This window comes from Sinocyclocheilus grahami, unplaced genomic scaffold, assembly GCF_001515645.1.
Source record: "Sinocyclocheilus grahami isolate Dianchi unplaced genomic scaffold, SAMN03320097.WGS_v1.1 scaffold576.1, whole genome shotgun sequence".
Lineage (NCBI taxonomy): Eukaryota > Metazoa > Chordata > Actinopteri > Cypriniformes > Cyprinidae > Sinocyclocheilus > Sinocyclocheilus grahami.
Genome location: NW_015505755.1, coordinates 1,089,728 through 1,106,058, shown reverse-complemented (window position 1 = coordinate 1,106,058; position 16,331 = coordinate 1,089,728). Strand labels below are relative to the sequence as shown.

The following is a 16,331-nucleotide window of genomic DNA, read 5'->3' as shown; positions in this document are numbered from 1 at the left end:
TGTTCTCATTTCCAAAGTGTCCAAAAAAAAAAGTCATGCCCCAAAATATTATTTAATGATAACAAAATTGGTCCCTTTGAACTTATGATTTCCTGATGATAACATTCCTGTATTCTTCACATCAGCTTATTGACAGCTAGTGTTTCTCATTGCAAACAGCTGGTTTTCTGGCTTTGACACTATAAAGATGCTAAATGGTGCTTTTGGTGTCTGTATAGCAGTGCACAAAAATCTTGGAAATGTAGAATTTATCTTATGCCTAGGCAGTAAGAACAAGTTGAAAAAGTATCTTCACCGTCACGCCATTTTGCTATTGTTAAATACTTCTTGTAGGAACGGAACAGAACATAATTTAATAAAAAGCGATAGAATATAATTTATGAATTATAACCTGCCAAAGTGAGTGCAAGTGAGTTGACAGCATCTGCTGCCACGGTTGATTATAACTGCATTTTGCAGGTTGACGCATGTTAATTTCAGTACCTGATTATTTTGATTTATTCAAAGTAGCCACCCTTTGGTTAGATAACAGATAGCTTAGCAATACACTCTGGGCATTTTGTCAGCCAGCTTGTCCAAACTATCCAACATCAGGTGCATCCTAGGATGAATTTTAAACAGTATTGATGGAATTTCCATATTTACAGTCCAGTTGTTAGCTACTTTTCTTTCTTTATCCCATCCAATTGATCCATTTCAAATTCAAGAAGATTTATTAAACAGTCATTTATTTATTTTAGTGGGGGAAAAAAATTAAATATAGGCACAATGTACTGTATATTTATCAACAGAATGTGACTTTCCATAAAAATGTATGTGTAAATATATATATATATATAAAGTTTACATTAAATGTACTGGAATGAATCAAACTTTCCTTTCCTATTAATCTTCTTCATCAGCTGGTGATACGTGTACACATGTCAGATGAGAGCTCAAAGACCATGATGGTGGATGAGAGGCAGACGGTCAGGCAGGTGCTGGACAGTCTGCTGGATAAATCTCACTGCGGCTACAGTCCAGACTGGGCTCTGGTTGAGACCATACCTGAGCTACAGATGGGTGAGGATACTTGCACATGCTTAGATGACCTGTGAACCTGAGGGACAACAAGAAGATGATTTTGTACCTTATCATTCTCGCTCACTCTTTCGATTTTTGTCCTCAGAGAGAATTTTTGAAGACCATGAGAACCTGGTGGAGAACTTGCTCAACTGGACCAGAGACAGTCAAAACAAACTCATGTTCATTGAACGGATTGAAAAGTATGCACTTTTCAAAAATCCACAGGTGAAGCTCTTTTTTGTGACATATATATATATATATACAGAAAAAAAATCTGATTAAACAGATTCAAAATCTGTTTTAATCATAGAAATCAAGCGTAGCGTTAGTTCTGGCAGGTCACGTTAGTCAAGCTCGCATCAGCTGATTCTCAGCTGATCCCCATCAACCTATGGGAATACGACACCTATCTAAGCATTCATATATAAGGTCCCTCAGTATTATCAGCAGTTTTTGCATTGCTCAATAGCTAATTACCCTCCTCCATCCCCAGCTCCTCCTCTGTCAGTCGGGATTCAGCCTTCTGATTATCCTTTGAATCAGACTCATTCTAAAATGTGTACATAAAATTATTGAACATTAACAATATCTGCAATACATTTATGTTGGTTCTGTTCTGTTTACCCTAGGGGGTTATTGCTGCTCTCCCTGCTCTCATCCATGCTAGGCTGCATGGATGCGCAGGGAGTTCTTGCCCAGAGCACAACCATACCGCCAATCCAAACTGTATGCTAATTGTCAATCATCTTTGACAAAAGTGGTCCTGACAGAAATAAACACTAATAAGTATTGAAAATTACTGAATTAGAACTAGCCTGACTCTTCAAAACCACAATGTACACTACGGTTCAAAAGTTTGCAGTCAGTACGATTTTTATTCATTTTATTTTATTATTATTAATTTTTTTTTGTAAAAATACTTTTATTCCAGGACGTTTCAAAAAGTTCAAAAATCTTTCAAATAAATGTTGTTCTTTTGAACTTTCTATTCATCAAAAAATCCTGAAAAATAAAATGTATCGGAGTTTCCGCAAAAATAAGAAGCAGCACATTTCTGAAGGATCATGTGACACTGAAGACTAAAGTTATGGCTGCTGAAAATTCAGCTTAGTCTCACAGGAATATTTTAAAAAATGGTACCGTGCCTAAACTTTTATATGTACACACGTAATAGCAAAGAGTTATGATTCTTTAAATGTTTTATGTTGTCACCCTGATTCACTTGTTGCATATTGTGTATGTTTCTAAGAACTATTTACTTGGGAGGAAGGAGACCTCTGAGATGGCAGACAGAAACAAGGAGGCACTGCTGGAGGTGAAGCACACATTAAAATACAAATGATAGTTTGATATCATAGTACAATGGTACATTTTCAATTAAAGCACATTGGGTCTCAAGTAAAACTCAGAAAACCTCAAAACCATGCTGAAACACAAACACTTTTTATAAAGGCCTAGACTAACTAGCCTAACCTCCCATTATTGAGCAAGTTTACATGCACACCAGTAAGCTGATAACTCACAAATATCAGCTTATTAAAATAAACAGTTTTCCCCGTTTACATGCACATCAGTAACCTGACAACACAAGTAAGCTGCGTTTACATGACTTCATTAATAAATCAGCTTATTTCCCTGTAGTAATGTCAAAATATAATCATTTGCGTATCTGACTCCGAGTATTCCATACATTTGTCAGTTGTGATGTTAAATTAAGCTTGCAACATGTCAACTTACAGCTCATATATTATCCTCTCATGCAGTTATAAATGCAGCATTGTGACTGAACCACTTCTATTTCTGCTGCACGAGATGAGAACACATTTTTGATCATTTTCTGAGTCATGAAAAAGTCTGCTTTTGTGATATATTTCCTTCTTTCTTTACTGCAAGACGTTTGCTCGGTCTAGATGCGCTTCAATCTGCACTAACGATGCGTTCCTGTCACGTATCACACATGCACATTTCCATAAGCCGACAGAAAGTGGGATATTGCGTTTACATGCCGTGCGAAATCTGAGTAAGAGGCAAAAACCTGTTGCGACCGGTTTATGCTTACGCCGTTTATGACCTTACTCCAATAAAAGAAAACGGGTTACCGCGTTTACATGACCAAGTGCGTTTTCGGCTTATTAAGCATAATCGGCTTAAGAATGTGCATGTAAACGCGCTCATTGCCTGCTGTGCATAAACTGATTTGTTTCCCTTGTTTAACATGCAAATACATACACACAGTTAGTTAGTGTGACCCAAAGCCTTTATCACTATAATGTTAATTTGGAAGTGTTGTGATGTCCGACAGAGTTTAAAGATAAAGATCAAATTTCAGAATGCCTGACAGTGTAATGAAGTATTTTGTATCTGTATGTCTTGAAGGAATGTTTTTGTGGAAGCTCAGTGTCTGTTCCTGAAATCGAGGGAGTGTTGTGGTTGAAGGAGGATGGCAAAAAGTCTTGGAAGAAGCGCTACTTTCTTCTGAGGGCATCTGGCATCTATTTTGTGCCGAAGGGCAAAGCCAAGGTCAGTGTTATTGTGTGTGTGTGTGTGTGTGTGTGTGTGTGTGTGTGTGAGAGTGTTTTTGGTTTTGGTTTTGTTTTATCATATGATTTGGTGTCATTTTCCCATTAAATGGACACAGATCGTAATGAACTCAAGTGGAATTTCCTGTTTATGGATCATCTGAGGATACTCTACACAAACCATATGCTGTTTGTCATCCACTTACAATAAATCATGGGACTTTAATTCCCAGAGAGTGCCTTATTTTCTTGCCTTAGAATTTTCATGTTCTTATACAATTTGAAATCAGTCACAAGTGAACAATTGTTTCATGTTAGTATTAAATTCTCTGACATTTAAGGTCATGGGCTTGTCTGTATGTAATATGCTTTTGGCACAGACACTGATATCCTCTTGTGGTTGATCCTGGCTATTTGCTTCTGCTTGGTACCATGAGTATATAGAATTATTTTTGTTTGCCTTTATCTTCTCAATTTTGATCACTGTAAGCTATGAAGAATAAACTATCCAAATTTCACAACAGACAGTAATAAACATGAAACAATATTAATGTTTATTTTGATCACTGTAGGCTTCAAGGGATTTGGTGTGCTTCCTGCAGTTGGACCATGTTAATGTTTATTATGGTCAGGACTACCGGAGCAAGTACAAGGCCCCCACTGACTACTGCCTGGCCCTCAAGGTGTGTGATGTTATGATTTCTTGTCCTTAAGCCAGTTTAAATGATGTGCACTTGACTGTTACCTTTTATAAAACTGGTTCATATACTACCTTTCAAAAATTTGGGGTCTTTTTTGTAAAAGATTAATACTTTTATTTAAAAAATGATGCATTAAAGGGGACATCGGATGAAATATTCACTTTTTTAGCTTTATTTAAAAAAATATTTTTTTGCATTTAGTTAGGTTTCTGGCATATCTGCCAGCTCAGAAAAGCTGAAAAGAAAACAATGCTGCCAATTTGTTATGGGCTGTCTGAGTCTAAAACTGTGTCATCCAGCGAGCTGTTTTAATTTGCAGCCGGGTTTTATGTAGATAGATAGTTATTTGAATGAGACCACCTCCGAGCCATATACAGAGTCCAAGGCAGCACTTTCTGTGTCTCAACGCCCCATGGAAGAGAGGGGTGGGGGGAGCAGTAGCTCATTATCATTTAAAGAGACATGCACCGAAATGGGTCACTGTTGAACAGAGCTGTTTTTGACCAGATAAAAAAGGCTGTTGTTTTACACGTCCATTGAGAAATTTTAACCAAAGTATGTTACAGACATTTCATGAAGACCCGAAAGAATCATAGCAACTTGTGGAAAATGGGCATCCGATGTCCCCTTTACATTAATCAAATGTGACAGTAAAAACATCTTTAATGTTACAAAGGATTTTTTTTTTTTCAAAAGATGTTTCAAATAAATGCTGTTGTTTTAAACATTCTGTTCATCAAAGAATCCTGAAATAAATACTGCTGTAGAAATGTGAAAAGATAAAAAACTTTCAACATCGATAACAATAAGAAATGTTTCTGACTGAAGTAGTGGCTGGTGAAAATTCAGCTTTGCATAACAGGTATAAATTACATTTTAAAATATATTCACATATAAAACAGTTCTTTTAAAATATAATAATATTTCACAATATTAACTGTATTTTTGATCCAATAAATGCAGCCTTGGTGAACATACAAGACTTCTTTCTAAAACATTTAAAAAATCCTACAGACCCCAGGCATTTGAATAGTAGTGTATACAGGCTTGGGAGGGTTACTTAAAAAATTTATTCCATTACAGTTACAAATTAATTATTGAAAAAAGGATTCAGTAACGTAATCCAAGCACCACAATATGAAAGTAATGTAATCTGATTACTTTTGCATTTCTTCAAGGTCACATATGTAAATAAAGTCAAGTAAAAGCAATATCATCAAAAATACTTATTTTTATTATGGATATGATGCAAATTATATCTATCAGATGCACAATATATAAAATTTTATAAAATGTCATGTAGTTGTAACTATGCTGAAACTAAATGCTCTGCTAATATGAAACCAAAAACACAACAGAAAAATACAGAAAACAAATTTGCATATTTCTGTATTTAAAATTACTTTAAGTATTCCAGTTAGTCTGTTGGCAGCATTTGGCATATCTAATGAAATACTAAATGTGCATTCAAACTGTTCATTCAATTAAAACTCAGGTTTGAGCAAAACTTTCTGTTGTAGTGAAAGAAGAGGACTTGCTCCATGTGGTCATTGGACAATCTGCTTCCACATGGAGTTAGTACATGTTCACTTCACTAAATGATTTCAGTTATTTCAAAGGTACTTACAGGAAAATAACCAAAACCCATAATGACAATGACCCAGCAAATAAATGTATTAAACAATAGGATAAAAATGACAAATTATTTCCATGTTTTTAAAAATTACGTTTTATGTATGGAAAACACATCTCTTTCTCCCACTCTCTCTCCCATACAGACGCACACACATACAGTACTACGGACACACACCCTTACAGAAACGATGGGTTACTTAACGTAAACCCTTTGACACAGGTCGACCTGTGACCAGGCTCCGCCCCACCTAAATCAGCCTGGTCAACCCCTGCCAAAGTCATTATAGAGAGATTTCTTCCCGTACCTATGCAAGGAGGGAAGTGCTTGTGAAACACCTCACTCTGTTATCAAAGAACTCAGGTTTACGTTAAGTAACCCATCGTTCTTTTTCTAACTGTTTCACTATGGGAGATATAGACCACTCCCATATTGCACCCATTTCACTGCTATCACCCATTACAATTATATGGGCACAGACCTACCGGCTCCCAGCACTGCATGTGCTAAGGATGGCTCAGACCCGTCCAGTCTATAGAACCGCACAAAAGTATGTGGCGTAACCCAACTAGCTGCTGAACAAATATCTTGACCATAATCTCACCTGAGTAAGGCCCACGATGTAGCCATACCCCATGTGGAGTTGGCTCTCAAGCCCTTAGGTGGTTGAAGGTCTTTGCAAATATAAGCTAAAATATAGCCTCTATGATCCAGTGAGACAGCTGTTAATGAGTAGCCCAAGACACAAACAGCCCGTCATGAGTCCTGAAACTGCTGTTCTTTTCACATGCATTTGAAGAGCCTGTACCGAACATAATAAATTCAACTTCTGCTCCCGCGGAGAAGAGAACGGAGGAGAGTGAAAAGCTGCCAGTTCAGTAGATGGGCACCTATACGCTGAGTCAACTACCTTAGGCACAAAAGCAGGGTTAGGGCAAAAGGAAACCTTAGTGAGCCCTGGAGTGAACTGCAAATAAGACGGGCTAACAGACAAAGCATGTAAATCACTCACACGCTTGGTTGTTACTAAAGCTATGAGCAGCACCATCTTAAAGGGGTCATCTGCAACAGTGTTGTAATTACAAGTTAACCACTGATTTCTAGTCGTGTCCTCTTTTGGAAGGCCAAACAAAGTAGTTTCGCTTTCACAACGGAAAAAGCGTCACACACCGTGGCCTTGAGTGAGCGGAGGCCTAGAGTGAGCCGCGGCCTAGAGTATGCGGAGGCCGGCTTGAGTGAGCAAAGGCGGGCGGGCTTGAGAACGGCGCAGCCGGTGGATTCGACGAAGGAGCGTCCAGCGGGCTTGCGGCAACCGCATGTGACAACCCCTGGTGAAAGCCGATCCGGCGATCGACAGTGCGAAGTTGGTGTATTTCCTCAGCGACCAGCACGGATCAGCTCCAGGCATGATGAAGCGGATATCGTCCTCTTTTGAAAGGCCAACCAAAGTAGTTTCGCTTTCACAACGAAACACAGCGTCTTCACGACATGGCGATGGCGGCAACAACAATACTACAGCGAGAATAAAAGTTACGCCTTCTTTCTTTGCGTGAACATTTGGGTGGCGTTATGCAAATCTTCCCACATCATGAAGTAGACGTGGGGGCGTGTTAGAACGAGCCGTTTTAGGTAAGCGTGGTTGACTCGTAACTTTTATAAAGAATATCTCTTTGGATTTGAGACTTTAGTCTTTGCAACTTTACAGATCTTCTTTATGCACCAAGAGCTTGTAAAACTCCAAACAGAAAGGAAAAATTGAAATCGCATCATATGACCCCTTTAAGCGAGAGATACTTAAGCCCAATTGCTTCTAATGACTCAAAAGGGTGCTGAGAGAGGGCTATTGGGATGATGGATAAATCCCAAAAAGGAACCATCTGTCTGGACACCGGCTGTTTATGGCATGCACCTTTCATAAAACAACTTATTAGATGATGCTAGCCTGCTGATTTTTCGCCAAAATCTACATGACAAGCTGAAATAACTGCTAAATACACCTTTATGGTGGAGAAAGCCTTCCCCTTATCTAGAAGATTTTGGAGAAAGCATAAAATGTCCCTCACTGAGCACTGAAAAGGGGCAATATGACTCTGCTCACTAGGGCTGTCAAAATGACTGAACAACTAAATTCGAATTTTGCACTTAAATATGATCAAAATTCGAATTATGTTAGAATTTAAAAGGCATAATTTCAGTTAGGGGGAAAAAAGCTTTTGGCTTCTCTCCTGAGGCCACAAGAGGGTGCATCGAACAAAATATTATGCACGTTTCTTCAAAGCGTAATAAAATAACACGACTATCTTTGAAAAAAAGTGCATAATGTTTAAAATAATATTTATAAACCATATATAATTAATAAAGTTGCTTAAACAATTTGAAAAAAAACAGCACCGTGCATGTATGTATAGTTTAATACAAAGGCCCCGAAAACCAATCACAAAGAATAGGCTACTCTCTTAATTTAAAAACATGAGATACAGTGGGATGGGGGAAAACCGCCATAAAGTCTTGAGACATGTTTTTTAAAACTTGAACTTACATTAATTTTACATGGCTTTCTAAACCTACCGCTCTCTTGTGCGAGACGCGAGTGCAACGCTGATAGATGCCCCGCTAGAAAATGTGATAAATATGCGTTGTGTGTGAACGGCTTGGTTTCAGTTTCGCCATAAACAACATCTTCGCCACACTGATGCTCTCGTTTTCCGCAATATATTGAATGAACAACGTAGCAGCGCTGCATCTACTGGGTTCAACTGGATAGGCTAACAAAAGCATTAAAATGCAATGACACTTACATTCTCGTCGCATTTCATGCGCCACTGATAAGGCTGCCTGATGGCTGACGCAGACCTAAAATTCGAATGCAACGATTTTTTATTCGAATGTGGTTTTTTTTTTATTCGACGAATATTCAAAATTTAAAAAAAAATTGGACAGCCCTACTGCTCACACCATTCTTCAAAGACTCGCCATTTATTGCTATAAAGTGAGCGAGTAGAGAAGGCTTTTGCACTCTGTATAGTATGTATGACTGGTGGAGGCAGACCTGCTGCATTCAAATTCCACCTCTCACGGGCCAAGCCCAGAGAGCTATCCTTGGACAGGAGATGGATGGGAGGGGCCATGGCTGGCCTGACAGCGGTTCCGCAATATATTGAATGAACAACGTAGCAGCGCTGCATCTACTGGGTTCAACTGGATAGGCTAACAAAAGCATTAAAATGCAATGACACTTACATTCTCGTCGCATTTCATGCGCCACTGATAAGGCTGCCTGATGGCTGACGCAGACCTAAAATTCGAATGCAACGATTTTTTATTCGAATGTGGGGGTTTTTTTATTCGACGAATATTCAAAATTTAAAAAAAAAATTGACAGCCCTACTGCTCACACCATTCTTCAAAGACTCGCCATTTATTGCTATAAAGTGAGCGAGTAGAGAAGGCTTTTGCACTCTGTATAGTATGTATGACTGGTGGAGGCAGACCTGCTGCATTCAAATTCCACCTCTCACGGGCCAAGCCCAGAGAGCTATCCTTGGACAGGAGATGGATGGGAGGGGCCATGGCTGGCCTGACAGCGGTTAAACCATCTTGGCCACCCAATGTTTGGATGGCTAGTGTGGAACTATCAGTATTTATGGCAGACCCTGTTCCCTCACTCTGGCTAGAGTGGGGGAAATTAAACTGGCTGGTGAGACATTGTGTGAAAGACGCAATTATCCCTTCTGTTAGTATGACTTGATAAGAGAGGGAGTCTACGCTGAACCCCAGATATTGTTTGTTGAGAGGGCTCCAAACGGCTCTTTATCAAGTCAAGTCAAGTCTGCTTTATTGTCAATTCTTCCACATGTACAGCACATACACACAGAGAATTTAAATTGCGTTACTCTCAGACCCTTTGGTGCATACAGATAACATAAATACAGATTAAATACAAAATACAACTATACAAATATACAAATAAGGTAAAATGTAAAAATATATATATAAAGCACAAGGCATATGGAGCATAGAGTGCAAACCAGTAAAGTAAACAACAGTGCAGATATAGTGATGTAGTGCAAAAAAATTATTTGTAGTGCAAAAGAGCTTATTTCAGACTGATTAAAGTGACAGTGTGTGTGTGTATTTGGGAGGGGGGAGTGGGAGAGTCCATCAGAGGGTCAGAGTTCAGTGGTGTGTGGGGCAAAAGAGGGGAGGGGGGGCAAGGTCGGGAGGGAGTTCAGCTTTCTGACAGCCTGATGGATGAAGCTGTCCTTCAGTCTGCTGGTCCTGGCCTGGAGACTCCGCAGTCTCCTCCCTGATGGCAGCAGACTGAAGAAGCTGTGTGTCGGGTGGGTGGGATCACCTGCAATGCAGAGGACTTATCATGTTGATCCTGAACCCCAAGTTGCTGAGATGATTTTATACGTCTGTGTCTTTCACTGCTTGCTCTCTTGGTGACAAGCATATCAGATAATCGTCTATGTAAGACAATATTCTTATTCCCTTGTTCTTCAATGGGAACAGGCCTGCTTCCACACATTTTGTAAAAACCCTTGGGGCTAAAGATAGCCTGAACGAAATAGTTTGAAACTCATAAGCTGTGCCTTGGTATGCAAATCTGAGGAATTTTCTGTGAGAGGGGTAAATGTCTATGTGGAAAATATGCATCTGACAGATTGATTTTCACAAACCAATCATTCAGACGAATCAATCGACAAAGTACTTTGTGTGTCAACATTCTGATTGAATACTTTCGTAGGTGCTTGTTCAACACATGAAGGTCCAAAATTGGATGAAGGGCTGTGTCCGGTTTCTTTGGAATTACAAAATTACGGGAATAAAATCCCTGACGGCTCAGGCACCACTCTGATTGCCCATTTGTTTAAAAGTGTTTCGATTTCAGCCGTCAAGACACAAGCTGATTGTCCCTCGACCACTGACACATTCACCCCGTTGAATTGGGGAAAAAGAAATCCTCTGCACACTTCCGACATCAGACATTGCCACAACACGTTAGCCTGTTGGGCTAAGGTAATTAAACCTTCCAAAGGCTCGCCTTGATTCATAAAGCCTAAAGTTGACTTGACGTCACCTACCACTATAATTTAATATGCAATAGGCCTATTAGAATAGTCCCTGACATGGACCCTATTCTAATTTTTAAGGATGTCACAATGACGGTCCAACTTTCGAACAGATTAGCGAAATCAGCAAAGTCCAGATGTGCTGAGAGAGCTTGCTGCAGTCTCCCACAGGAAGAAAGCGCGAATCACTTATAACAGCACTATTATTTAAGCAGATTTCACTATTAGTAGAGACGCATCACCACCCATCATCAGTAATTCTTTACTTTAATGAAACCATTGTAATCCTGATAGTATTCCCATTTTTTACAAAATGTAACTGTAATCTGATTACTTTGTTTTATGACGTAACTGTAACGAATTACAGTTTTTGTATCCTGATTACATAACACTGTTACATGTATTACATTACTCCCCAACACAGAGTGTATATCAACAACATCTCGTGAACCTCAGCAGCTAAAGAAGCAAATCTGTCTACTCAAACATTTTACACATTTATTTATAGTATCCATTATAGTATCCAAGAGTAAAATCAAATAAAATGTTAAAATATTGGATTTCTGGAATCTCAAAGGAAGGTTTAAAGGGTTAGTTCACCCAAAAATTAAAATTAGCCTGTGTTTTACTCACTCTCTAAGCATCCTAGGTGTGTATGACTTTCTTCTTTCAGACAAATCCAATCTGAGTTATATTAAAAATGGTCCTGGCACTTCTAAGCTCCATCATTGTAGTGGGCGGATGTTTCTCTTTAACAGCCCAAAACACGTTAAATAAAGCGCAAGCAACCGTAATAAAACGTGCCTCACACGGCTCCGGGGGGTGAATGAAGGCCTCCTGTAGCGAATCCAGCATTTTTGTCAGAAAAATATACATATTTCAAACGTAATAAACACTTTTCTCTCACTTCTGCTGACTGCCGTATGCAGAAGCATTGCGGCTGATGACGTAGGACGTATGCATCGTGCGTGTGCGCCTCTGAGATTGGCTAGTCTCACGAGTTTACGGTAGCAAAGTTTCCTTACTTTAGCAAAGGAAAACCAGTCTCCTCTTGGCTTATATTGAAATCCTCAGACATTTTTCTTTACAGATCCTCGTTTTGTGCTTCTAATTCATGACCGGCATTTTGTTTTGTTCTCTCTCTGCGTTCGTCACTAATCAAGCAACACCTACGTCATCTGCTGGAATGCTTCCGCATATGACAGATAGCGGAAGTGATAGAAAAGTGTTTATTGCGGTTGAAATATGGGTATTTTTCTGATAAAAACGCATATATTCACTACAGGAGGCCTGCATTCACCCCCCGGAGCCGTGTGAGGCACGTTTTATTACGGAAGCGCGCGCTTTATTTAACGTGTTTTGGACTGTTATAGAGTATTTTGAAAGATGAAGCTTGCGATTATGGTAAGGGGCGTTACAGTGTTACAGGGCATTGCTTGCAGTGTTCGGCCAATCACAATGCACTGGGTCAGCTGGCCAATCAGAGCAGACTGCGCTTGTCGGAAGGAGGGACTTTGTAGAAAACGAAGCGTTTGAGAGAGGAGGGGCATAGAGGACCGACAATAATGTACAGTATTTGAAAAAGAATGTGTTTTTTGAACATTAAAGCATGTCAACATATTCTGATACACCAAATACACAAAATAATTATCTTTAAAAAAGCATCATATGACCCCTTTAAAAGAGAAACACCCGTCCACTAGTTCCAGGACCATTTTTAATACAACTCCGATTGGATTCGTCTGAAAGAAGAAAGTCATATACACCTAGGATGGCTTGAGGGTGAGTAAAACACAGGCTAATTTAAATTTTTGGGTGAACTAACCCTTTAAATGCTCTGATTCCTATCTATTTTCACAAATGTAAATAGACTACATTTGTGAATATAATTTTTTTAACTAAATTAAAAAATGGGTAGGCCAACAGCTGGCTAACTGTATGGACAACTCACATGTGATTGTGTGGCAGATGGCTTTGCATTATGCATATTGTCTAAACCAGGGGTTTTCAAACCTGTCCTAGAGGACTCCCAGCCCTGTACATTTGTATGTCTCCCTCATGTAACACACCTGATTTAACTCATTAGCTCATTAGTAGAAACTGCAAGACCTGAATTGGGTGTGTCTGATAAAGGAGACATACAAAATGTGCCGTGCTGGGGATGCTCCAGGACAAGTTTAAAAACCACTGGTCTAAATCATTGTTACTGCCCTCTAATGGTTCATATGTATTAGCAATCTAAAGAAAATCTCTTGAACCATTGATGTCTTCAGTGTCTTGGTAATATTGTTGATTGTGCCCACAGCACCCTCAGATCCAGAAGAAGTCACAGTATATCAAATACTTGTGCTGTGATGATGTCAGAACTCTACACCAATGGGTCAATGGCATTCGTATTGCTAAGGTAATCCCATAGCTTGTCTGTTATGTTTTCTGTTCAATTAATGAAACCTGTGGCCTCAAAACATGTTCCTCTGAAACTATCTAATATGCCACATTTATATAACTGTAACTCTTCTGTATTTGAAAAGGAATTTATAACCAGAGTTCATGTTGGAAATTGTTTAATATTCAACCATATATGTGTATATGTTGAGTTTATATAACTTCATCATTGAATGTGTTTTATGTACAGTATGGGAAGCAATTGTATGTGAACTATCAGGAAGCCATGAAGCGCACAGAGGCTGCCTATGACTGGTCTTCTCTCTCCAGCACCAGCATCAAGTCGGGAACAAGCTCAGTCAGTATACCTGGTGAGTAACTTGAACCTGATCACTGACCTTTGTAAACTCTTTTATGAAATATATATTTTTTTTTTTTCAAATATCATTGTAACTTATGGAGCATTTTCCTTTAATGGCATAATAGTGATTTTACTGACTTATTACTGTAAATGCTACTTGTTACTGTAGGTTGCTATCTGATGTTTGTGCATATTTGTTTGTGTTTAAAGAGTCACAGTCAAACCACTCTAGCCAGGCAGACAGTGGTATGTCAGATGGTACTTCATCCTCCCATGCCCGCGTATATGTTGAGTTTATATAACTTCATCATTGAATGTGTTTTATGTACAGTATGGGAAGCAATTGTATGTGAACTATCAGGAAGCCATGAAGCGCACAGAGGCTGCCTATGACTGGTCTTCTCTCTCCAGCACCAGCATCAAGTCGGGAACAAGCTCAGTCAGTATACCTGGTGAGTAACTTGAACCTGATCACTGACCTTTGTAAACTCTTTTATGAAATCTTTTTTTTTTTTTTTTTAAATATCATTGTAACTTATGGAGCATTTTCCTTTAATGGCATAATAGTGATTTTACTGACTTATTACTGTAAATGCTACTTGTTACTGTAGGTTGCTATCTGATGTTTGTGCATATTTGTTTGTGCTTAAAGAGTCACAGTCAAACCACTCTAGCCAGGCAGACAGTGGTATGTCAGATGGTACTTCATCCTCCCATGCCCGCTCCCAGAGTGTAGTCAGTTCAATCTTCTCTGAGGCCTGGAAGAGAGGGACACAAATAGAGGAGAGCACAAGGGTGAGCTGTCCTCTTTCTCTGGAGAGATACATCTCTTTACTTGAGCACTTTCTTCAGTTAATCTCTTGATAAAACACCACAGAGTAAGATGAACCACACTAAAAGCGGAAAGGATATTAAATTAAGAAATAACGTATTATTATTTTTTCTTGTTTTTATATTGGTTCAGGCAAGGCCAGAATCAATCCGTTCTACCCATTCAAGCCATAGCAGCCATTCTTCTCATCATGTGCCTCAACAGCAGCATTCACAACCACAGCAACAGCCACATCCATATTCAATTCCACAGTCACATGGAAGTGTCACCCAGGCACTGACACAGGCACCGATTCAGGCACAAGTACCACCCCATGCAACTCCAGTCCCACCACCACCTCCTCCACCCCTTCCTCCTCCTATTTCCAATATCCCCCACCATGCCACACCTACAATGTTCGCCAAATACAGCACTATCACTCGGCTGCAGAATGCCACTCAGGCCACAATTCACCACAAGCCTCAGCCTCAAGTCCAGCAGCAAGTGCCACCTGTCCCACTGGCCTCCAAACCACAATCAAACAATATTCCACCAGGGGCTAACATCCCACCCCCTCCTCCTCCACCTCCACCTGCCCCAATGCCTCCACCTGGATCAGCCATGGCTGTTTTGAAACTTGGTCCTCCAGCCCCAGCAACAGTTCTTCAGTCCTCCCCTCCTCCTTCCCCCTCACCTCCACCACCTCCACCTCCCATAATGCCCATGCAGTCACAGCCTCTACCACCTCCACCTCCCATAATGCCCATGCAGTCACAGCCTCTACCACCTCCACCTCCCATAATGCTAATGCAGTCAAAGCCTTTACCACCTCCTCCTCCCATAATGCCCTTGCAGTCACAGCCTTTACCACCTCCTCCTTCCATAATGCCTGTGCAGTCACAGCCTTTACCACCTCCTCCTCCCATAATGCCCATGCAGTCACAGCATTTACCACCTCCTCCACCCATAGTGCCAATCCAGTCACAACCCCTGCCACCTCCTCCACCCATAGTGCCAATCCAATCACAACCTTTCCCACCTCCTCCACCCCCTCTTCAGGCTAATGGCCTTACCCCTCCTGCACCAACCTTTACAGTGCAGGCACGTTTCATATCCAATGGACACAAGCAGGTCCTTGCCCACAAATTTCGCAATGTACCCCAGGATGTAATACCACCAGCCAATCAGATCCATTCACCTCCCCCTCCTCCCCCTCCACCACCACTACCATCAGCACCTACACTCCCTCCTCAACAGCATACAGCTCCAAATCCACCACCACCTCCATCAGCTCCCATGCAGCTGCCAATTCATCCTGCAGTTTTGCCCAAAACTTTCACTGGTGGATTTCCACCCCAGACAGCACCAAAACCTTTGTATGGCATTCTTCCAGTATCCCCAGTAGCTTCATCACCTCAAACTCCAGCACCACCACCACCACCTCCCCCACCCCCACCTCCTCCTCCTCCACTTCCAGCACCATTGAAGAACCAACCCCCACCTACACTACCCAAGCAACACAGCATCTCCAAGACACTACCCTTCTCCAGCCAAACCTCATCAGTGCCATCTCTGGTTAAGCAGCTTGCTAGCCAGTTTCCTGTTGCATCTCCTGCAATGACCAATCAAACTGAGTCACAAAGTCACAAAACTCCTCAGTCCCCACCTGCTGAACTTTGGGGTTGAGTGGGATTTTTAATTTTGATTTTATATTGTTTATATATTATCGATTATTTAATAATCTGAAGAGATTTTGTTATTTCAGACTTTTTTAAATGGTT

General features: G+C 40.3%; 1 protein-coding gene across 1 annotated transcript in view; it reads left to right on the top strand.

Moving 5' to 3' along the window:
• LOC107556694 (ras-associated and pleckstrin homology domains-containing protein 1-like) overlaps positions 1–16,236 on the top strand; it is an 86,019-nt gene extending 69,783 nt beyond the window's left edge. Inside the window, exons 8-16 of the mRNA XM_016239863.1 lie at positions 903–1,062; positions 1,169–1,290; positions 2,315–2,380; positions 3,442–3,585; positions 4,157–4,267; positions 13,299–13,397; positions 13,629–13,749; positions 14,392–14,534; positions 14,704–16,236. Coding sequence (XP_016095349.1) covers positions 903–1,062; positions 1,169–1,290; positions 2,315–2,380; positions 3,442–3,585; positions 4,157–4,267; positions 13,299–13,397; positions 13,629–13,749; positions 14,392–14,534; positions 14,704–16,236 — 2,499 coding nt within the window. The remainder of the gene's footprint in view (positions 1–902; positions 1,063–1,168; positions 1,291–2,314; positions 2,381–3,441; positions 3,586–4,156; positions 4,268–13,298; positions 13,398–13,628; positions 13,750–14,391; positions 14,535–14,703) is intronic.
• The last annotated feature ends 95 nt before the right edge of the window (positions 16,237–16,331 follow it).